Source organism: Mesocricetus auratus, unplaced genomic scaffold (genome assembly GCF_017639785.1).
Source record: "Mesocricetus auratus isolate SY011 unplaced genomic scaffold, BCM_Maur_2.0 Super-Scaffold_100020, whole genome shotgun sequence".
Classification (NCBI taxonomy): Eukaryota; Metazoa; Chordata; class Mammalia; order Rodentia; family Cricetidae; genus Mesocricetus; species Mesocricetus auratus.
In genome coordinates this window covers 22,010,843-22,034,754 of record NW_024429201.1, presented here as the reverse complement: position 1 = coordinate 22,034,754, position 23,912 = coordinate 22,010,843, and the positions used below count along the sequence as shown (strand labels likewise).

Sequence of the window (23,912 nt, the reverse complement as noted above, 5' to 3'; positions counted from 1 at the left end):
AGAAAAATTTGATGAACTTATCAGGACATCTATAAGAAAAATTGGCCTAATCATTATTAAAATAGAGTACTTAAACATAAAAAAGTGAAAATAGTATGTGAGCCATGATTGGAACATATTTATTTTGAGTCAGTTTGGAGAATATGAATATGTACTATCTACTGGATAAATGATACTAACAATATATAGTTCGTTTCTTGTCTGAGTTGTATAATACTATAATGGTCATCTTCTGAGCATTCTTGGGAGGAACACACTTAAATATTTAGAGGTGAAATGTCACTGTATCACAACTACTTGTTTAAAAAGTTATTCATCCAGAAAAACATAGGCAATAGATAATCTCACCTTAGCAACAGCCAAATGAAAAAAGAGGTGGAAATCCACATATATTTTCACCACCATGAACCATTCCAAAACAAACAAGAATGAGCAATCAATGGTCATTAATATCCCTCAATATTAATGTTCTTAACTTGCCCATAAAAAGACACAAGCTAACAGAATGGATTCGAAGACAGAACCCATCCTTCTGCTGCATACAAGAAACACATCTCAGCCTCAAAGACAGACATTACCTCAGAGTTAAGGGTTGGGAAAAAAATTTTCCAATCAAGTGACCCAAGAAACAAGCAGGGTGGCAATCCTAATATCTAACAAATTAGACATTAAAATAAAATCAATCAAAAGAGATGAAGTAGGGCATTTCATACTCATCACAGGAGAAATCCACCAGGATCAAGTTTCAATTCTAAGCATCTATGCCCCAAAAGCATCTACGTTCATAAAAGAAACATTACTAAAGCTCAAATCACATATAAAGCCTCACACACTTACAGTGGGAGACTTCAACGCCCCACTCTCACCACTAGACAGGACTACTAGACAGAAATTTAACAAAGAAGCAGAGGAACTAATAGAAGTTATGACACAATTAGGATTAGCAGACATCTATAGAACATTCATTCAAATAAAAAACGAATGTACTTTCTTCTCAGCACCACTTGGAACCTTCTCAAAAATCGACCACATACTTGGCAACATATCAAACCTCAACAGGTTAAAAAAAATGAAATAACTCCATGCAACTTATCAGACTACCATGCGTTAGAATTGGAAATTGAATAATGCACAATTGCACCATTCCTAGGTCAAGGAAGAAATGAAAAAAAAATTAAAGACTTCTACAATTCAATGAGAATGAAGACACAACATACCCAAACTTATGGTACACTTTGAAAACAGTGCTACGAGGCAAGTTCATAGCACTAAGTGCCCACATGAAGAAACTGGAGAATAGTTATACTAGAGAATTAAGAGCACAGCTGAAAGCTCTAGAACAAAAAGAAGCAAACACATCCAAGAGGAGTAGGTGCCAGGAAATAATCAAATTGAGGGCTGAAATCAATAAAGCAGAAACTAGGAAAACAATACAAAAAATCAGTATAATGAAGAGTTGGTTCCTTGAGAAAAGCAACAAGATAGACAAACCTTTATCCAAATGTACCAAACGGCAGAGTGTGAATATGCAAATTAACAAAATCAGAAATGAAAAGGGGGACATAACAACGGAAACTGAGGAAATCCAGAGAATCATCAGGTCATACTTTGAAAACCTGTACTCCTCGAAATCTATAGAAAATGGACAATTTTCTTAATATATATCACTTACCAAAATTAAATCAAGAAGAGATAAGCAATTTAAATAGACCTATAATCCCTATGGAAATAGAAGCAGTCATCAAAAGTCTCCCAACCAAAAAAAAAGAAAAAAAAAGAAAAAACGCTCAAGACCAGATGGCCTCAGTGCAGAATTCTACCAGAAATTCAAAGAAAAGCTTATACCAATTCTTCTCAAAGTATTCCACACAATCACACAACAGAAGCAGAAGGGTCTTTGCGAAACTCTTTCTATGAGGCTTCAATAACCTTGATCCCCAAGCCACACAAAGACACAACTAAGAAAGAGAACTTCAGACCAATATCCCTCAAGAGCACTGATGCAAAAATAGTCAATAAATTACTGGCAAATCGATCCAAGGACACATCAGAAAACTCATCCATCATGACCAAGTAGGCTTCATCCCAGGGATGCAGGGACAAAAATCCATCAATGTAATCCACCATATAAACAAGCTGGAAAACAAAAATCACATGATCATCTCACTAGATGCTGAAAAAGCCTTTGACAAAATCCAACACCCCTTCATGATAAAGGTCTTGGAGAGACCCAGGATAACAGGAACTTACCTTAACATAATAAAATTTATATGCAGCAAATCAATAGTCAACATCAAACTAAATGGAGAGAAACCCATCGCAATTCCTCTAAAATCAGGAACAAGACAAGGCTGTCCACTCTCTCCATATCTCTTCAATATTGTATTTGAAGTTCTAGCTAGAACAATAAAACAACAAAAGGAGATCAAGGGGATACAAATTGGAAAGAGAATGGTCAAACTTTCACTATTTGCAGATGATATGATAGTTTACATAAGTGACCCAAAAAACTCTATCAGGGAACTCCTGCAGCTGATGAACACCTTCAGCAAAGTGGCAGGATACAAGATTAACTGAAGAAAATCAGTAGCCCTACTATATACTGACAATAAAAGGGCTGAGAAAGAAATCAGAGGAACATCACCCGTTACAATAGCCACAAACAACATAAAATACCTTAGGGTAACTCTAACCAAACAAGTGAAAGACCTGTATCGCAAGAACTTTGAGTCTTTAAAGAAAGAAATTAAAGAAGACACCAGAAAATGGAAAGATTTCCCATGCTCTTGGATAGGTAGGATCAACATAGTAAAAATGGCAATCCTACTGAAAGCAATATACAGATTTAACACAATCCCCGTTAAAATCCCAGCACAGTTCTTCACAGACCTTGAAAGAACAATTCTCAAATTTATATGGAAAAACAAAAGACCCAGCATAGCCAAAACAACCCTGTTCAACAAGGCAACATCCAGAGGCATCACCATCCCTGACTTCAAGATGTATTACAGAGCTATAGTCCTGAAAACAGCTTGGTATTGTAAAAAAAATAGACAGGCAGACCAATGGAATCGAATTGAACACCCCGACATTAATCCTTACACTTATGAACACCTAATCTTTGACAAATAAGCTAAAATTTTACAGTGGAAAAAAGAAAGCATCTTCAACAAATCGTGCTGGCATAACTGGAAGCCAACATGTAGAAGACTGCAGATAGATCCATGTCTTTCACCATGCATAAAACTTAAATACAAATGGATCAAAGACCTCAACATAAATCCAGACACACTGAACATGTTATAAGAGAAAGTGGGAGGCACTCTTGAACAGATTAGTACATGAGACCATTTCCTGAACATAACTTTGGTAGCACAGACATTAAGGTCGACAATTAATAAATGGGACCTCCTGAAACTGAGAAGCTTCTGTAAAGCAAAGGACACAGTCAGCAAGACAAAAAAGCAACCCACAGATTGGGAAAAGTTATTCACTAACCCCACATCTGATAGAGGGCTGATCTCCTAAATTTACAAAGAACTCAAGAAGCAAAGGATCAAAGGATCCAATCAAAGCAAACACCAAAGGATCCAATCAAAAAGTGGGGTACAGAACTAAATAGATAATTCTCAATATAGGAGTATAAAATAGCTGAGAGCCACTTAAGAAAGTGCTCAACATCCCTAGCCATCTGGGAAATGCAAATCAAAACAACTCTGAGATACCATCTTACTCCTGTCAGAATGGCTAAAATCAAAAACTCCAATGACAGTTTATTCTGGAGAGGATGTGGAGAAAGGGGAACAGCCCTTCATTGCTGGTGGCATGCACAGCCACTTTGGAAATCAGTATGGAGATTCGTCAGAAAAATGGGAATCAGTCTACTACAAGAACCAGCAATTCCACTCTTAGGCATATATCCAATAGATGCACATTCATACAACAAGGACGTCTGTTCCACTTTATTCATAGCAGCATTGTTTGTAATATCCAGAAACCTGAAAGCAACCTAGATGCCCCTCAACTGAAAAGTGGATAGAGAAAATGTGGTACATTTACACAATGGAGTAATATTCAGCAGAAAAAAATGGAATCTTGAAATTTGCAGGCAAATGGATGGCACTAGAAGAAACCATCCTGAGTGAGGTAACCCAGTCACAAAAAGACAAACATGGTATGTACTTGCTAATTTATGGATTTTAGACATGAATCAGGGGAGTGCCAACATACAATCCCATTGCCAGAGAGTCTGGGAAATAGAACCTTCATCTAGCGACTGATGAAAGTACAGGCAGACACCCACAGCTAAACACTCAACTGAACTCCTGGAATCCAGTGACAGAAAGGGAGAACTGATGGGCAAATGAGTTCAGACTGGGCTGGTTTAACCCACAGAAACAGTTGACCTGAGCAAGAGGGAGCTTTTGGACCCCAGACTGATGGCTGTGTGGAAAGCATGGGACTGACCCAGACCCCTTGAATGTGGGTGTCAGTGAAGAGGCCTAGGTAATCTATGGTGCCTTGCGTAGTATTTATCCCTGGTGTACAAATAGACTTTGAGTGCCCATCCCACAATGAGGGATGCTCTCTCAGCCTGGACTCTTGAAGTCGGGCCTAGACTCTACCCTGGATGACATGGCAGATTCTGGAGATCCACCATGGAGGGCTTCACCCTCCCTGGGGATCGGAGTGTAGATTGGCTGGGGGACTGGGGGGCCTGTTTGGGAGGGATGGTAAAGGGGGAGGGAGAGGGAACTTGGACTGACATGTGAAACAAACTTGTTTCTAACTTAAATAAAAAAGATAAAAAGAAAGTTATTCATTTCTACTTACATACCTACATTTATACAGATAACATACATACATGTATGAAGTGGGGGAAAAGGCTAATTGTTGATCAGATAAAGGATATATAAGTGACTATTGTATTATTGTTTATTTGTTTGTGTTTGAAGCAGGGTCTCTCTACATAGCACTGGTTGTCCTCAAACTCATTATGTAGACTAGAATGGCCTCGAACTCATAGATCCACTCTGTCTCCTGAGTGCTGGAATTAAATGTGTTTGCCAACATGTTGGACTTCCATTGTATTCTTGGGGAAATTATCCTTGAAGGAAAAACTAGTAGGGTTCATTTTTGAATAATATTCATGGACATACAATTGATGTACTACAAAATTCACCCATAAGTGTATAATTAACAGGTTTTGGTCTATTCACAGAAGTTAGTAACCATAACTATAGTATATATTTTTGTTTTTTGTTTGTTTGTTTGTTTTTTGTTTTTACTAGACAGGGTTTCTCTGTATTGTTTTGGAGGTTGTTGGTCCAGCCTGGCCTCGAACTCACAGAGATCTGCCTGCCTCTGCCTCCCGAGTGCTGGGATTAAAGGCATGTGCCACCAACGCCCAGCCATATTTTTGTTTTTAATACTAAATAAGAAAACCTTTATTCTTTAGCCAGCACTTGGTATTGACTCCCAAGTCTTCTTGCTCTAGGAAACCATTTACCTGTGTGTCTCCTAATTAGACCAAAGCTGTAGGCTTGGGGGCATAAGATGAAAAAGTGGCACTCTCTTCACAGCGCACCCCTTTCTTCTCCCTTGTCTTCTCTCCCTTTTCTTGTTTAGTTAGTTTGTTTGTTCTTTTGTAAGAGAAACCTTTTTTTGAGAAAGGATTTTCTATTTAAACAAATTACAACTCGGAGGCAATTACTAATTATGTTTATTGGGCAGAGATTTTATAGGTAACCCCTGACTCTGTGTTGTTGAAGTAAATGTTTGATGGTGTTCAGAGTTCTGTGCTAGCATACATTTCCAAAATATACCCTTTGTCTGAGCTCCTTTATGTGATCAATCTCTTTCTAGGTGGCAGAGTTACTTCTCTTGAATGGAGCTGACCCATTATTTGTAAGTGACCATGGAATATGTGCTTTGGATGAGGCCCAGGATTCCTTTATGGAGAATCTCCTTAGGAAATTCATTCCCAAACATAAAAAATGTCACCTATCAGGTAAGACTGAAACACTTTGTTGTAGTTTCTGATCGTGTTAGTGGAAACTAAATTTCGAATTGTGGGAACTGGATTAGTTTCTCCCACAGGTTTTGAGAAAGAGATGCCTTTGTGTCATTCTTTGAATGAAACTCATGCTTGTTTGCAGTTGTACATAAGAAAAGAAAAGAGCCCACTTTTCCTGCAGCTGTTATGGTGCTCATAGTTAAGAACTCTTTTGCAGGTCAGGTTGGTGGTGCATATCTTTAATCCCAACACTTTGGAGGCAGAGGCCGGTAGATCTCTGAGTTTAGGATAGCCAGGGTGATGTAGAGAGTACTTGTCTGAAGAAAAAGAAAAACAAAAATAAATAAGAAATATCAATCCCAGTTCCCTCCTACCGTCCCACAGATGGCATATAAAGTAGTCATCAATCTCATAATTGGAGAAGGGCATTTAAGGTAGCCTCTCCACTATTGCTTAGATTCTTAGTTGGGGTTATGCTTGTAGATCTCTGGACATTTCCCTAGAGCTAGATTTCTCTTTAAACCTATAATGGCTCCCTCTGTTAAGGTTATCTCTTTTCTTGCTCTCCTCTATTCTTCCCCTGATTCAAACTTCCTGCTCCCTCATGTCCTCCTCTCCCCTTCTCTTCTCCCTTTCTCTTTCATCTTGATACCTCTCCCTTCACCCCATGCTCCCATTTTGCTCAGGAGATCTTGTCCCTTTCCCCTTCTCCAGGGGACCATGTATGTCTCTCTTAGGGTCTTCTTTGTTTCCTAGCTTCTCTGGTGGCATGGACTATAGGCTGTAATCCTTTGCTCTATGTCTAAAATCCATATATGAGTGAATACATACCATGTTTGTGGTTTTTTGTGACAAGTTGGTTTTCACTCAAGATGGTTTCTTCTAGTTCCATCCATTTGTCTGCGAATTTCAAGATTCCATTGTTTTTTTCCACTGAGCAGTACTCTATTGTGTAAACTCAAGAAGCTAGTCTCCAAAACATCAAATAATCCAATTAAAAAGAGAAACATGGCATGTACTCTCTCATATATGGATTTTAGACATAGATCTGGGGAGTGCCAGCCTACAATCCTATAGCCAGAGAGTCTGGGAAACAGAAACTTCATTTAGTGGCTGGTTAAGTATTGAGCTGAACTCAAGAAAGCCAGTATCAGAGAGGGAGGACTGATGATCAAAGGGATTAAGACTGGGCTGGTTTAACCCCCAGAAACAGCTGACCAGACAAAGGTTAACTCTGGAATCCCAGGCATCAGCCTGGGAATCCAGCATGGGACTGATCAAGACCCCCTGAATCTGGGTGTCAGTGAGGGGGTCTAAGTAATCTATTGAGCCTTGGGCAGCAGATCAGTACCCATCCCAAGTATACACACGGACTTTGGACTCCCATAGAACAATGTGAGGTCCACTCTCATCCTGAACTCTTGGGGAAGGGTCTAGGCCCTGCCCTATATGAAATGACAGACTATGGACACCCCCATGGAGGGCCTCACCCTCCCTGGGGGAATGAGGGGATAACGTGGGGGGCGATGGGGGAGGGCACGGGAGGAGGGGAGGGAAAGGGAGAGGGACTTGGAACTGACTTGTGAAGCAACCTTGTTTCTTATCTAAATTTAAAATGGAAAATAAAAAAAAATGAAAAAGAAGTGGGGTACAGAACTAAATAGAGAATTCTCAATATAGGAGTCTAAAATGACTGATAGACACTTAAGAAAGTGCTCAACATCCTTAGTCACCAGGGAAATGCAAATCAAAACAACTCTGAGATACCATCTTACTCCTGTCAGAATGGCTAAAATCAAAAACACCAATGACAGCTTATGCTGAAGAGGATATGGAGAAAGGGGAACACTCCTCCACTGCTGGTGGGAATGCAAACTCATGCGGCCATTTTGGAAATCAGTATGGAGATTCCTCAGGAAAAGGGAATCAGTCTACCACACGATCCAGCAATTCCACTCTTAGGCATATACCCAAAAGATGCACATTCATACAACAAGAATATCTGTTCCACTATGTTCAGAGCAGCATTATTTGTAATAACCAGAACCTTGAAGCAACCTAGATGCCTCTCAACTGAAGAATGGATAAAGAAAATGTGGTGCATTTACACAATGGAGTATTACTCAGTGGTTGGTCATTGTTATCACAAGCCTTTTGATTACTCTGCTGGAAAAGCTCTTTTCTTAATCTAAGTTGTTTCAAATGAAATCCAAAGTGTACCTCCTTCCCAACTGGGTTATATTTAATATAACAGTTCTTCCAATTAGTGTTGAGTGTATTTGCTGAAAATAAGGGACTATGTAGCATTCTCACTGTTGATCATGAGACTGGTCCTCCTTTATAGATACATTTTTTCCCATTTTATTATGTTATGGCCATTCATGTTTTTTACGTCTTCAAGACATGTAAGTATATAAATGCTTTTGACTAAAGACTAAGACCTAGACCAAAATGCCTCCTTTTTGTAATAAAGAGAGAACACTGAATGTTGTAATGTGATCTTACTATATTGCTTAGGCTAGACTTGAGCCCCTGAGCTCAGGCCATTGTCTTAGCCTCCTCAGTAGCTGGGACTATAGACATACATCCTGGTGCTGCTTCCACAATGTAGCAAGTAGAGCCCACTCTTAGAAACAAGTCACATCAGCTGAGAGAGACATGACTTGTTGATGCCAGGTTCATAAGAGCATACTGAAGTATTAAAATAATCATATTTATGTTTCAAGGCACACAAAAATTGCAAATACAATGTCAAAGCCAGAGGTACACGTTTATAAATTCTGAAATGTGCTGTAATGCTATTCTTAATTGTGTGGCTTCTTTATTCTCTAAGAAAAGAGACTTTTTTTCTTTCCTGGAAGTGTTTTCTCCAGAAGTCTAACCCTCTCTGAATCCTGAAGCCCTGTTCCTTAGTGCCCCCTCCTCTGATCTAACCTCTGTTTCTCTAACCTAATCCCGCACAGGAAATTTCCTTCATGCAACAGAATTTGTAACTTTTCTCCTTTGGACTTGGCTTTTGTTCTTTCTTTGTGAGAGAATTTATTTATTATGCTTTAGTAGGTGCTTTGACTATTTCTTAAACATGAATATTTGAATTGCCATTAATTAGCACCTTATGTTCCAAAGTAATGTGAATTTTGTTTTCTTAATAAGTATATATCCTTGAACAAGTCATTTGTTTTTTAAATTTCAGTTCAAAAAGGCTTTGGTTTACTTTATTCTATTTTTTTTGTTTAGTTTTGAAATGCTAGGTATCAAACCCAAGCCCAGTTATATACAGGTAAACACCCTTCCCCTAAGCTTTATCCCAAGGCCTGAAGAATGTTGCTTTACAATTATAGAAATGATGAATCAAGAACATCAAGAATGTTCTTAATATGGAATGTATTTGCTGATTTTTCTCTGAGAACACACATCTGCTTTGATGTGTAAAACTCATTCTTACAGATTTTATCACATTGGATAATTTTGGGTAATTGACGACCCTGTTTTCTCATTTGCAATTTGACTTTTTATTTGTGATAGGATCTTACTAAACTCACTATGTAGACCAGACTGCCCTCACATTCACATAGATCCATTTGTTTCTACTTCCTGAGTGCTGAGATTAAAGGCGTGCACCACCATACCTGGCCTTGCAAAATTGGACTTTTATATTTGTTCATCTACTCAAATTTGTATGTGAATGTTAGTGTGAGGGTTGAAGTAACGTATGTAAAATACCTAAACATACTGTTTGGTGCATGATGGGAGCTCAGAGGGACAGAAAGAAATATTTCTAAAATTAGTATTAGCAAACCCACCACATTGTCTATCTGTATAGCCAGTCGGCTGTACTAGACAATGTGGTCTTTAAGACAGAGAAGACATACAGTCTCTTCTATTCCTTCAGAGTTTGTCAGGAGCTATGCTTACCTGACTGGGTGGTTATACAAAATACTGTTTTTTCCTTCTTTTGACTTAAGAACCAATGTTAGGAAAAAGCATTGTGTCCTTTATGTTCTTAAAAGCTATTAGCAGCAACAGTAGTAATAATAGAGTATTTTCTTTACATGGATTTCACTACTTAATCTTCATAATTATATAGCAGTTCTTACTTTTCATTTATGGACATTTGGTGAAGGCAGAGACATTGAGAAATTTGGCCAGGGTCATGCAGCTCATAAACAAGAGAAGCAACAGCGAAACTCTAGAGTGTGGTTTTAACAGGACATTCTGGGCAACTCTTCTCACTTGAATGGGGTAAATGGAATTTGATTGTAATGGTGAAAGTCATTTCTAAGAGATAAATTAAAGTCCTCACATTTAATCACATCCTTGTTAAGATATTTTGTTTCCCAATTATATTCAAGGAAATTTCCCTTCTAAAATGTATTTTCTCTGTGAAAATAGAACCTACATAAGGTTTTATCTTTTGTGGTTAACTTCACATGTGCCTAATTATAATTACACATTCAGTATTTTAAGAAGGCAAGCAGAGATATTATAAATTGCAATCTTTTAATTATCGACCTTGGCCCCTTTTTAAATATAAGTATTTTTTGTTTCCTCTATGCATTCACAGTGTTGTTGATCCTGTCTATGCATATGCATGTTTTGCTTCAAAGACAATGCAGCATTCATGCTAGGACCCTGTTAAGCAGACATATTGGAAAGTGATGATACATGTAAAAGTTTTTGTTACATCGTGTGTGTGTGTGTGTGTGTGTGTGTGTGTGTGTGTGTGTGTGTGTGTAGTATGACATGTATGTGGAGAACAGAGGACAGCTTATAGGAGTCAGTTCTCTCCTTCCACTGTGTGAGTCCTAGAGATAAAACTCAGCTTATCGATCTTGGCAGCAGGTGCCCTTCCCTGAACCTTCTTGCCAACCCATGATAATCTATTTAGTTGTCAAAGGGTTTTTTTAACCTTATAAAAACAGTTTGCATAATCTACTGAATAAAGAGAACATATATGGATATTTCTGTGAGTAAATTAAAAAATACTAAGTTTGCTGCTAATCTTTATTATTAGTTATTTTGTCAGATCTATTTACTTTTCCAATAGAAATATTATCACTCAAAGTAATACTTAGCTTATAATAATTATGGAAACTACTTAGTCATGTTGTACTGCTAGATTTAATATAAATTTAATATAATTTACATGATTTCACATGTTTCCTCTAGTTTTAAATTTTTATATGAGTGTGCATGTGTGTGTTCATGTATGTGAATACAGGTGTTCATGTATGTGAGTACAGGTGTGAACATGGCAGGTAGAAGACAACTCTGGGAAGTTAGTGCTCTCCTGCCACCTGTGGGATCCAGGTATTGAATTCAGGCCTGCCCGAGTACAAACCTGCTGACTTATTTTGCTGGCCCACCCTCTAGTTTTTGTTGTTTGTTTGTTTTTGGTTTTTTCATGGCAAAAGACTTGAGGTTTTAGAAGTATACTGGAAACTTTCTTTTATTCTCTTTTTCTATGTAGATCAAAGGAGGAGCACTGACGCAGCAAATGCAGAAGATATATTCCAGTACAAGGTATATCTGTATTTAGTAATAAACATTTTTGCAGGTTTGTACCTGCTGGTTATTTTTATAGATTACCAGAGGGAAAGAAAGACTGGTGAAGCGTTTGTCAGGTTAGTGACGTCACCTTTGGTTTAAGACACTTTGTATTAATTGTATAAGCTACCAAAAGATTCTATCTAGCCTTTTAGTTTGAGAAGCAGTTAGGTAAGTGTAGCATACTATGGCAATGTTTGTAAGCCATGTCCTTTCTGTTGCTTTTTATGAGGTCTGGGACTTAAAAACCATATCAAAATTTTTCTGATTTAAGAGTAATACAAATAATACAAGAGTAATAATTACAGTTTCAGAGTTACTCTTCATCTGGTATTTGAGTTGTGGCCAGTAAGAAGCAGTGTTGTTTTAATCCTAGCATCCTACTACCAGGTTTCCAGGGAAACCATTTTAGAAATCATCTTGTCTTTTAGTTTTCAAATCCCATCTTCTGCTGTTCTACCCATAATTCTTTAGGTAGCAAAGGAAGAAACTAACCTAATTCTAATCTTTGCTGTGTGACAATTGGAAGAGGATAATGTCTTAAAAGTTCTTCTATAGTGCTCCCTTAACAGTGTCTCACAGACTCTAAAGCTCTGTAACTGAAATTAAATCTAACCATGTTTGTTGTTGTTGTTTTCTATAGAAACCAAAGTTAAGTTCTGATAGTCACACTGAGTTTATCTGTGATGAAAATTCTAATAGACAGGAACCAGGACATGTAGAAACCAATAAAGAAAGCAACAATTTACTTGTAAATAAAGAATATGTATATGAACTTTGCCAGAAAAATTCCAATACCAAAGAATTTGGCAAGTCCAAGCCTAGGCAATCAGCTATTAACCAAACAGACTCTACAGATCTCAGAACGAACAGTGCCCACAGTTTGAAAGACAGCAGAACCGATGTGTCTAAAAGTAAAGCACCAAGAAATGCACAACATAAAAAAACTCAAGTAGATGATAAAGACTACAATTTAAGTCAGGGAACAGCTGTTTCTTCTTTCAGCAGAATGAATACATTAGTTACTCTGCAGCAGCATACTGTCCAAACCCTTGATGACATTCCAAAAGAGTCATGTGAACTTTCTGTCTCAATTCCAGCAAGCTTAAACAATGGTTCAGGTAACAGCAATGAGGCTTGTTTTGTTTCCAAAAAATCGAATACCCACATTCTAGATTTATCAGATAGTCAAGAAATGCAGTTCTTGGAATTAGGATCCATTGATCAAACTAAAGCTGCTTCCTTCTCTGAACGTCCATTATGTAAAGAAATAAAATTACCACATGTAACTGCAGATCAACAACCTCACACTAACCAAGAGCAGCATAGTAGCCCATGTAATCCCCCTGAAAACAAGAGCTCGGATGAAAAAGGCAAGAACTTTAATAAGTGGGAAGATTCCTTCCTCTCCTTCATAAAAGAAGGCTTTGCTGACAGTGATAGTGATTGTCACACCTCTGTCAAGTCTGTGGCATCTCAGAAAGAGTGCATGGGCCACTGCCATAATGAGGCAAGCACAGCAGAGGGAGAAGAAATGGACTCTCTACAGGTTTCATCTTCTGAAAACTATTTTTCACAGGAAAACGAGCTAAAAGCAGGTAGCCTAACTACATGTCCACAAAAGGAAGCTGTTAATTATTGTGATTCAAAGAAAACATCAATTTATGAACAGCATATTCCGAATTATGAGCAGTATATACATGGGATTGCTTTTGATCACTCATGTGCCAATAGTGAGGACTATTTGATGCCTTGTACAGGACCACCTTCAACACATGAAGTTACACAGGTGACTGGTCAAGTGGAACTATTAAAAGCTTTCCAGAATAATGCCCACAGAGAGCCAACTCCTTTAGTAAATAAAGCTGATACATATAATGTGGAAAAGAAGCAAGACACTGAGAAGAATTATGTTGTAAAAGATCAAAACCCAAGTTCTTCAAATAGTCCTTTACATACAGTTGTTCATTCTCAAGTAATAGAAATAACTACAGCTGAAAAAAGGACACAAGACCTTCCAGGGAACAAGCCCGTGGACAATACCCATTTTCATTCCATTGACAATGTAAATAAAGAATTGGCCAACTCATCACAACTTAATCAAGGAGAGGAGAAGGAAATTGCTCACAAGTCAGGTATTATTATTTCTCAGTTTGTACATTTCTTCTAGCCGTCCATCTGCAGAAATTTACAACTGAATTCTATTTACCCTGTGGTCCAGCTGACAAGCAGGAGGTCACCGTGCAGGTTGTGATTTGGGAAGTTGATCAGTAAGATATCTGTGCTTGATTGTGATTTTGAGGCTTATATTCTGTCATCTGGGCTAGCCAGACATCCCTAGTACTTACTTGAAAGTCAAAGTCTAATCAAAGATGGTTACTAAACTGATACCATTGAAAGCTAATGAACAATATATCTACCAATGTTTCTATCTCTTCTTAATGTGACATTTTCATGGCAGAAAGTTACTATCCCCACTGATCACAACTATTCATTGTGTCTCCATTAGCACCACAACCAGCACACTTAGTCTGCTCTGAAAAAAAAAACATTTTAAAGGCTCCTCATGTTCTCTTTGAAACAGAAACTCTGGAAGAACAGGGGTTTTATTTTCTTGTCATATAACCAGGAAGGAGAACTACATGACTAATAGTATAAATGGTTGTGTTTCAGATGAGGAGTTAACTGATAATACCAGTACAGCTGAAAGAACTGTAAGAAATTGCAAGGAGAAAGGGGAGACTGTGGATTCAGAAACTCACATGCCTGGTGATACCCAAGAACACAGACAAGACCAGAATTTCAGGAAAAGAAAAGGTTCTTTGGAAGCTCCTTGCAGCCAAGGTTTGTATAAATGTTTATGTCAAAGTTTTGTAATTAAGCCTTGTTACCTACTCTACTTCAAAGAATTACTAAATTAGATTAGTGGGGTTTTATTTGTTTGTTTGTTTTATGTTGGAGGACATTCATTTAGTAGTGAGGTGATTTCAGATATATTTGTTGTTAAAGCTCCACTTGAGGAAATCCAGTAGTCTCCAGGTAAGTTTTTGTTGTGTTGCTGACTTTGGCTTTCAGTTTGAGACATTAGAGGAGATAAACAACAGAGACATAAAGAATATTCGATGGGAGGATTAGGACTCGGGATATAGAGGCAGGAGGATCTATGTGAGTTCAAGGCCAGCCTGGTCTTCAAAGCAACACAGAGAAACCCTGCCTCAAAAAACCAATAAAAAATGTATTAAAGAAGTATGGGCACTATTTTTTGTCACATTGATCAACTGTCTATATTTACTGACAGACTAACTCTCCTCTAGTGGTTCTTAGAGCTCCTGTGATTAACAACAACTTGTATCACCTCAAGTTAAATATTAAGCACTGGAAAGTCAATTTAAATGTTGTTATGAAGTATGAAAGGTGCTGGAGAAGGCATTTTCTGTGTGAACCTTCCCTTATTTTCCCTCTTATGTAAATAGAAGACCTGTGTGGGCATACTTTCTACAGCGGGTTGGGTGATGATGGTTCATCCATAATGAGTCTACTCCTAGGCTATGGGATTTGTGAAGAACACCTCTATAGTAAATGATTGAATGCTATCTTCTTTAGAAAAGGAATATTTACATAAATAATCAAATTAATGTCTTTGAGATGGAACCATCCTGAATTATCTAGTTGAGCCCTAAATCTAATGAAAAGCTTTAAAAGAGAAAAAAAGAGGGAAATTTGAGACACATAGGTGAAGTAAAGGAGTTCACGTAACCTCAAATGGGGAAGCCAAAGAATGTTAACAGACACCAGAACCTAGAAGAGGCAAGGAAGACTTTTACCCTAGTGCTTTTCAGTTATGTCCCTGCTGATTCCTTATTTTAGATTTCAGATAGCAGAATAAAATTCTGTTGTTTAAATCCTACTGGCTTATAAGTTGTTATAGCTAACCCAAGAAACCGATATACTTCCTTAATATAATATTTGAGTATAATTTTGTGTATATATGTCATACCATTAAACTGTAAGCAACTTGAACAGGGGATTGAGAATTTTAGATCTTGACATCAGGAGGTTCCCTGATACTAGCATATCACTAGCATTCAGCAGTGAATTTAACCATGTCCTCCGTTCTACTGCACTCCTACCAGCCTCAGATTTCCAATCTATTTTAAAGTCCCTCGCTCAAATACAGACAAAAATCACCAGATATTGATGAAATATTCCAAGATGAAAGAGACATCAGATCACACTTATGTGGAAGAAACCGAATTTGAGAATATTTCATCTTTTAAGTAAAGAAGGAACTACCAGAATAATACCAAGTTTTTAGATGTTGAAAATACAGTGGTGTGGCTGGGACTGAAAATGCACACCTTTAATCCCAACACTGCGGAGGCAGGGACAAGCAGATTGCTCTGAGTTTTGGGCCAATCAGATTTACACACCAACTTCTAGACTATCCAGGCTACATAGTGAGACCCTGTAAGTAATAGCATAAAAATGTAAAAGGATATATAGATGCTGTGATGCATAAAGTAGAAATATATGTAGAATAGTTGATAAAGTTTCACCAATTTCCTCTAAAACCCAGATTTTAAAACTGTAGGTTGGTACCTGTAATTAATTTAAAGTGTTTGTGGCAGCACTTACTTGTGTAATATCATGCAAGTTCACTGTACCCTTAGTTCTGAGCATACAATATGCCTTTTGCACTGCACATGATATCCGTACCTTCATGTCACGGGGAGCCAATGAATACTGCCTGAGACAGCTCAGATTTGAGACTATTGTATAGTCTGAATGTCAGTGTTTTTAACTATACATGCAAAATTTGTTGCTCATATAGAAACATAATGGTTTAATTATGATAAACAAAGACACTATTTTCCTACCACAATTCCTCAATGTTTAAGTATTAATTCAGTATATCTTTAAATTGCATTGTATTAGAATGCTTGATCTGAAAAATTGCTGTTTGAATTGCTGACTTTACTTTCATAAACAACTAAATGAATTTTGAGTTGGGTTTAAGATAGATTTCCAAAAATATCTGGATGACTCTATACATAATTCCAACATTTTTTACTGTGTATTTATGTGAAGTAGCATTCTCTGTATTGATTAATATAACATCAAAATGTCAGTCAACTCTGAAAATTTGTTATACTAGTTTTCTCATTGCTGAACTTATACCCATAAAGAAACAACTTAAAGGAGGAACAATTTATTTTGGCTTATAGTTCAAAGATAAAGACCTGCCTACCTATTGTCTATCATGGTGGGGAAGGTATGGCAGAATAAGCATGAGCATTGTATCTGCAGTGAGGAAGCAGGGGCTATGCATGCTGGTTCTCTGTCCAGACTCCAGTCCATGGAATAATATGGGCTGCTTTAAGGATGGCTCTCTTCATCTTAATTAACCCAATCTAGAAATTATCTCGCAGACATGCCCAGCAGCTTGTTTCATATGTAATTCTAGATCCTGTCAAGTTGATAGTGCTGTCACAAATGTTGACGATGCTGTATATCCTGCAGTGTGAAATACTCAGCCAAAATTTAATTCGTTATATAAAAGTAAGCAAGTGCATCCATTTCCTCAATATACAAATTTGATTTCATCTTTAGTAAATGCATATTTATATGTATAACAAAGAACCATTTGAAAATAATCTCCTCATGAGTTATCTATAATTGACTGGTATACCTGTTTTATATACCTGTATGCCAGATTCTCCAAAATTTTCTTGGACACAAAAGGGTTACTAAGTAAAAATGCATAAGAAACACTACTGCAAAGGACAGGAGAGGAAGGCAGAGAGGAAGGGCTGGACTTTTTGATAGTAGCATCTCTTCCAGACCACAGTGGAGATGTTTAATATGAGTACTGCTTGTATCCTTTAGATTTGTCGGATTGTTTTAAAATTTCATTTAAATGTTGCAGAGATTAATGATGATAGTAATACTCTACTTATATAAACAAATAAACATATAAATACAACCTGGTGCATCCACCTAGCATTGCATGTATATAAATATATGTTTTTAGGGATGACCACTTGATATTGAGTAATCATTTAGGGCATCCCTGGGGAAGACTGATTCTTCTTCTCTTAGCAGTCATTAATTACCTGTAGCTCATCTAGGGGGTGGGGCCTTGTGAAATTTCCCTTATCTATGTTGGCATGTCAACTGGTATTTTCATTTGTGTCTTGTTTAGGCACCATATGGATGCAACTTCCTTATCATATATAGATTATACAATCTCACAACAGATATCCTAGTCCTCCGACTCTTACAGTCTTCTCCCTCTTCTGTGCTGTTGCCTAGGCTTTAGATGTTGGGATTGTACTACACATGTGTCATTGGTCCTCTGTATTATGACCAGTCATGGTTTTCTACAATGTCTCTGCATCAAAAGAAGCTTCTTCAATGAGGGTTGAGAGCTACACTAACCTATAAGGATAAGTGTTAAGAATACGGTTAGAGATTATAAGAGTTTGAGAAAATGGTAATAGTAGGTTACGCAATGTTACACATGTTTACACAATGTTACACATGTAGTACATTCTGTTTAGAGTATTATCAGGAAGTACATCTATATTTTCTAAGGTCCTTTATAACAATGAACATTTTGCATAAAATAAGTCTCAGATTTGTTTGATACAGTTACAGATGCCAGCACAGATGGAATCAAGAAGAGGAATGCCAAAGGAGAGAGCCAGCTCCACTTGGCTTCCAGAGAAGGAAATCTGTCCCTAGTGAAAGTTCTAATAGAGTCTGGAGCAGATGTGAATCTAAAAGATAATGCAGGTTGGGTCCTTTTAATTGTTTGTGTTTTTAATTTGAACTTGCCAAAATACTATTTTTTCCTTTGTCCCCAATTTTGATGCTGGCTGATAATTTACTAATTTTGAATGTATTTTTATACGGTATTTTAATTATTTATCACTGCTTAAATGTCTCCTTTGAAACAGTTCATATAACTGAGAGCATTCAGAAGGGAGTACAGAATGGGGGTGGGTGGGTAAAGGGAGTTGGGCTTTTCATTGGAAGTCTTAATTCCCATTCCCTGACTTGGGAGAAAATGCAAAATGTCCCAGCTTCCTGTCCATTCTTCTCTCCCTACCCCCTTTATACAACTCCCTCCTTTCCTGATTTTTTTTTAATTCTAAACCTGCTCTAAACATCGATTTTGTGACATTCTGCTTATACATGAAGTAACTTATGTAAATTGAAAAGGGAAATGCAAAGCTTTACTCATCAGATAGCCCTTTGGTAGGAATGGAGCAGTGTAAATCTGAGATGCAAATGTCAGACCCTGTCGAACCTGGGTTGCAGAAACAAACGGAAATGGGAGCATTTACTTACCTTGTTTTTTTGATGGTGCTTCTGTCAGCTGTAGTTATGAAGAGTTTTCTTTTCTCCCCAAATGAAGCCTGTATGCTTTAAAGCAGTATTTTAATACTAATTCTTGTTCAATGCTCAATACATGTACATATATTTCAGGAGAGTTCTTGAGTCCACTAACACAAGACCCCCTTAAAATAAAGACATTATATGAAACTCAATAGGTATGGAACAGCTTTATGATTTTTTCTTTTCATCCTTTTCAGGTTGGACAGCCCTTCATGAGGCGTCTAGTGAGGGCTTTAGTGATGTAATTAGAGAGTTATTAGAGGCTGGTGCACATGTGAACTGTGAAAGCATGGATGGAACGCTGCCTTTACATGCTGCTGCTGCGGGGAATCGTTTAAAGGTAACCAATGGTGTTTGTCACCTTAGGGTCCTCTTTTCTTAGGAGAAATGAGTGGAAAAAAATGAAGGTATTTTAAAGTGAGAACTGAAGTGATTGCTTGTACTAATAAATGATTTTAACGCCTGTTAAAATTATGAATGAAGATACAGTGTTGTGTGTAGATTAGAAAGTCAGTAAATACTTAAATAAATTCTTTTTCACATATGTCATGTAGGTCAGAAGAAAGCAATAAATTTTAATTTTATTTTTAGTTTTCTAAAGTGATTTGTACAAAGGGTCTAATATTAGTGACGATACATATGACAATTATTTTGGTTTTTGAGACAGGGCCTTAACTGACACTGGCCTCAAACTTAGAATGCTTCTGCCTGAACCTCCTGTGTGCCAGTAAGCAGCATGAGCCCCCACACCTGCCTCAGGCATTCTTTCCTTTTTATATATAATTTATTTATTCTTCTAAATTTCACTTTACATTCCAACCACACAGTTCTCCCTCCTACCCCTCCTCCTACCCTTCCTCCAGCCCCTCCTCATCTCCCCACCCTCAGCCTGTCCACAGTCCACTCCTCCTCAGGGGTAAGGACTCCCATGGGGAGTCAACAAAGCCTGGTACATTAAGTTGGGGCAGGGTCAAGCGCCTCTCCCAGTCATTAAGGCTGAGCATGGCTTCCCACCATAGGGAATGGGCTCCAACAAGCTAGCTCATGTACCGGGGATAGATCCTGGTCCCGCTGCCAGGGGCCCCTCAAATAATTCAAGCTTCACAACTGTCTCCCATATATGGGAGGGGCCTAGTTTGATCCCCTGGAGTTTCCACAACTGCTGGTCGAGAGTTCATGCGTTTCCATGAGCTTTGTTCCACTGTCTCTGTAGATTTCTCCATCATGATCTTGACCTCCCTTGCTCATGTGTTCCCTCCTCCCTCTCCAGAGCTTGGCCAGGAATTCTTTTCTAACCTACAAGTTCTCGGTAGTTTTGAGGGGAAGGCATGGACAATTGCTGTTTGAAGTTTGCTGTTGCTTTCTTTGCTCTTCTTTACCAGGCAGCACAGTAAATGTATCACAGGACATTTAAAAGCATTGTTTCAGTGACACACTATTTCAAATATTGACCTTAAAACTCAAGAGATTTGTCTCAACATTTTCTCCTTCATAGTTTCTCAGTCCAGGATACTGTTACCGGCTCACAGTATGCCCTTAGGTGATGCTGCTGTCAGAATGGCACTACATCTGCCTGAAAAGGAGAATAAGGAGGTCACCTGTTTTCAGTCCTTCTCTCACCCGGTGACTCCCTCCTGCCTCCCACCCCAAATAAAACAAGGACACACTAAAAAAAAGGTTTTAATTGTTATTATTACTCTACGTATATGAGTGCTTTGCCTGCATCTAAAGTGTATGTACCACGTCCATGCGGTGCCCTCAGAGGCCAGAGCAGAACAGCAGATACCCTGGAAAGGGAGCAACAGACAGTTGTTAGCTGCCACATGGTTGCTTGGAATTGTACCTGCATCTTCAGGAAGAGTAGCCAGTGCTTAGCCATTGACTCATCCCTCCAACCCCATAACTCAAAAGTTCCAAGCAACTCCCTACTCCTTTTTCATCTCTCCCCCTCTTCCATCTTCCTTCTTCCTTCTTGCTAAATCTAGGGAGGAGGAATGTTACTATTACCAAAAGTAACATAGGGGCTGAGGACATGGCTCAGTCAGAAGACAGACATTCAGACCTGAGTTCAATCCCCAGAACCCACATAAGGAAAACAACTCAATGTCAGATAAGTGGAAATGGGCAGTTCTCTGGGACTCACTGACCACACAGCCTTGCCTAACCAGGAAGCACTGGGTTCCAGTGAGAGACTCTGTCTCAAAAACAAGGTACAAGACTCCCAATGAATGACATCCTAGGTTAACCTTTGGCCTGCATAGTCACGTGCATTCATGTGCCTTCACATGCGCACACAGACACACACGAACACAAAATTCTTTGGAACTCTCTTGAGTACTTATTGGTATGTCTTAACTTAAGAGCCTAGTGATAGGGCTGGAGAGATGGCTCAGAGGTTAAGAGCACTGACTGCTCTTCCAGAGGTCTTGAGTTCAATTCCCAGCAACCACATGGTGGCTGACAACCATCTACAATTCAATCTGGTGTATATGTAATAAATAAATAAATAAATCTTTAAAAAAAAAAGAGCCTAGTGATAATTATTTTGTAAAATGCCCATGTTCTTTGAGCCTACATATAATCATAGATCACTGAATTTAATATTTACAGAAATAGGAGATGTGAACTTATGATTAAGATAAGACTAAGGTAGATAGGCTTCGTTGGGCAGAATTCTTTCAACTTTAGGGTATTTAAAAGAACAAAGAATGAAGAAATTCTCAAGAATATATGGTTTTACAAGATCTGTCTTGAGGCTTTGTTTCCTTACCTCAGCCAGCCAAGTGCTGGAATTCCAAGTGTGTACTGCCATATCAGGATGATCTGCTTGTTTTCAAATGCTAAGTATTGGGCTGGAGAAGTGGCTCAGTGGTTAAGAGCACTGGCTGCTCTTGCAGAGGTCCTGAGTTCAATTCCCAGCAACTACACAGTGACTCACAAACACCATGTAATGAGATATGGTACCTTCTTCTGGCCTGCAGGCATTCATGAAGGCAGAACACCATATGTACAAACAAATAAATAAATAAAACTTAAAAAAGAAATGAACTAAATGCTGAGTACCATGCCATTACACATGTGTGTGAATGTATATGAATATGAAAATGTGTGTGAGATTGTCTATGTGCATCAACAGACATGGATTCATTACATTTCATTACATATCTCCTTTATTATAAATGTTGCAATGGGCATGGGATTGCAGAGACCTCTTTGAAACAGTGACTTTACTCCATTCATACATATGCAATGATGGGATTGACATATTAGGTTTGTCTTAATTTTCTGAGGAAACTGAACTCTCTGTAGTTGCTATTCTAATTTATATGCCCATCAACAATACAGGTGTTTTCTTTATTTTCACATTGCTGATACATTTTCTTTTGACATTCTGAAAGCAGTGACATTGTGATTAATAACTTTGTACGTGATCTCTTGTCTTCAATCTTTGGGAGAGCTTTCAAGGAATTGGAATTTATTCTTTTTTTAAAGGTTTTATAGGATTAGCAGTGAGGCAGTTGATTGTAAGTTTTGTTTAAGTAAACAGTTTTATCCTTAATTTAATCTTTTTTACTTTGTCAGAGTGTTGAGGTTTTTTATTTTCATGAACAGATTTTGGTATATTATGTCTCTTGTAATTAACCTACTTCTTCAGGTTATCCAATTTACATATAAGTGGACATAGTAGTTTCTTACGACCATTTTATTTCTGTGGTGTCAACTGTAGTATCTCATTTTGTTTCTATTTTATGTTATCTATTTTTCTTATGTTATCTATTTTTATGCAAAACACAGCTTTCACTCCAGGGAAACAGTTTATTCAGAATCAAATATACATGATGATGCAACAGAAGCATAGATTCCATTTGCCACAAATAACATGTTCCATTATAGAAGTAGTTGCATGAACACTTATAGCCACAGAATAAAATCATAAACCAAAGCATTTACCAAATACAATGTTGGGAACATCATATTGGGGGCTTGTAACTAAATGTGGTTTAAGAGTTATCTGATGATATTCTCAGCCTTGGGACTGGTAGAAATTAGTGGTCAGCTAACAATACATTCCAAGTGTTTTGACAGATTGTCAAAAAGATGTGAGGTCAATGTGTGATATTTATAAAACGTGTGTAAGTTTCCTGTGTAACACAATGCAATGTACAATGAATATATGCAATGAGAAGGGGATGTTATCTGGGGTACAGATAAACAGTAAACTTGAAGGACTGAAGTTAGACCAATACAGTTTGTCCCTGCATCTGCAGCACCCTCATTCTCTAAGACTATGAACTCCAGTCCGTCTATAGCCTTACACAATCTTCAACACAGGCATGGCTTTTTTCTAGGAACTTCACTTTTTATGGACTTTTGCTTGCCAATTTTGTTAGTCTGAAGAAAAAAAACCCACTGTTTTTGCTGAACATTTTTGTTGTTTTTCCCATCTCTGATTTACTTGTGCTCTGAGGTGTTTTGTTATGTTTTTGTTGTTGTTATTTCTATTAATTTGGGGATTGGTTTATTTTTATTTCTAGTTCCCTGATGTGTAAACTTAGTTTATTTGAACTACTTTCTTTTCAACATAGATGTTCATTGACATATCCTTTCCTTTTTAAGTCTATTTTTACTGTGTTTCTCAATTTTGGGTTGTTTTTTTCATTTTTCTCATGTTGCATTAATTTCCCTATTAATATTTTGGCACATTGGTTACTCAGAAAATTACTATTTAATTTCTACATGTTGTATATTTTACATTTTCCTTTTTTTCTCTTTGAGACAAGATCTCACTATACAGCCTTGGCTGGCCTTGAACTTACAGAAATTTGCCTGCCTTTACTCCTCAACACTGGGATTAAGAGTGTGCACCACTGTTCCTGGCCTTCATTTTGTTTCTTGACTTCTAGTTTCATATTGTGGTTGAAAATAATACTTAAGTAGATACAAAAAT

At 37.7% G+C, this 23,912-nt stretch overlaps 1 protein-coding gene across 1 annotated transcript in view; it reads left to right on the top strand.

The window, feature by feature from the left end:
* Ankrd31 (ankyrin repeat domain 31) overlaps positions 1-23,912 on the top strand; it is a 148,301-nt gene that overhangs the window by 64,955 nt on the left and 59,434 nt on the right. Inside the window, exons 12-17 of the mRNA XM_040729078.1 lie at positions 5,866-6,010; positions 11,487-11,539; positions 12,207-13,698; positions 14,237-14,407; positions 18,215-18,358; positions 19,162-19,304. Coding sequence (XP_040585012.1) covers positions 5,866-6,010; positions 11,487-11,539; positions 12,207-13,698; positions 14,237-14,407; positions 18,215-18,358; positions 19,162-19,304 — 2,148 coding nt within the window. The remainder of the gene's footprint in view (positions 1-5,865; positions 6,011-11,486; positions 11,540-12,206; positions 13,699-14,236; positions 14,408-18,214; positions 18,359-19,161; positions 19,305-23,912) is intronic.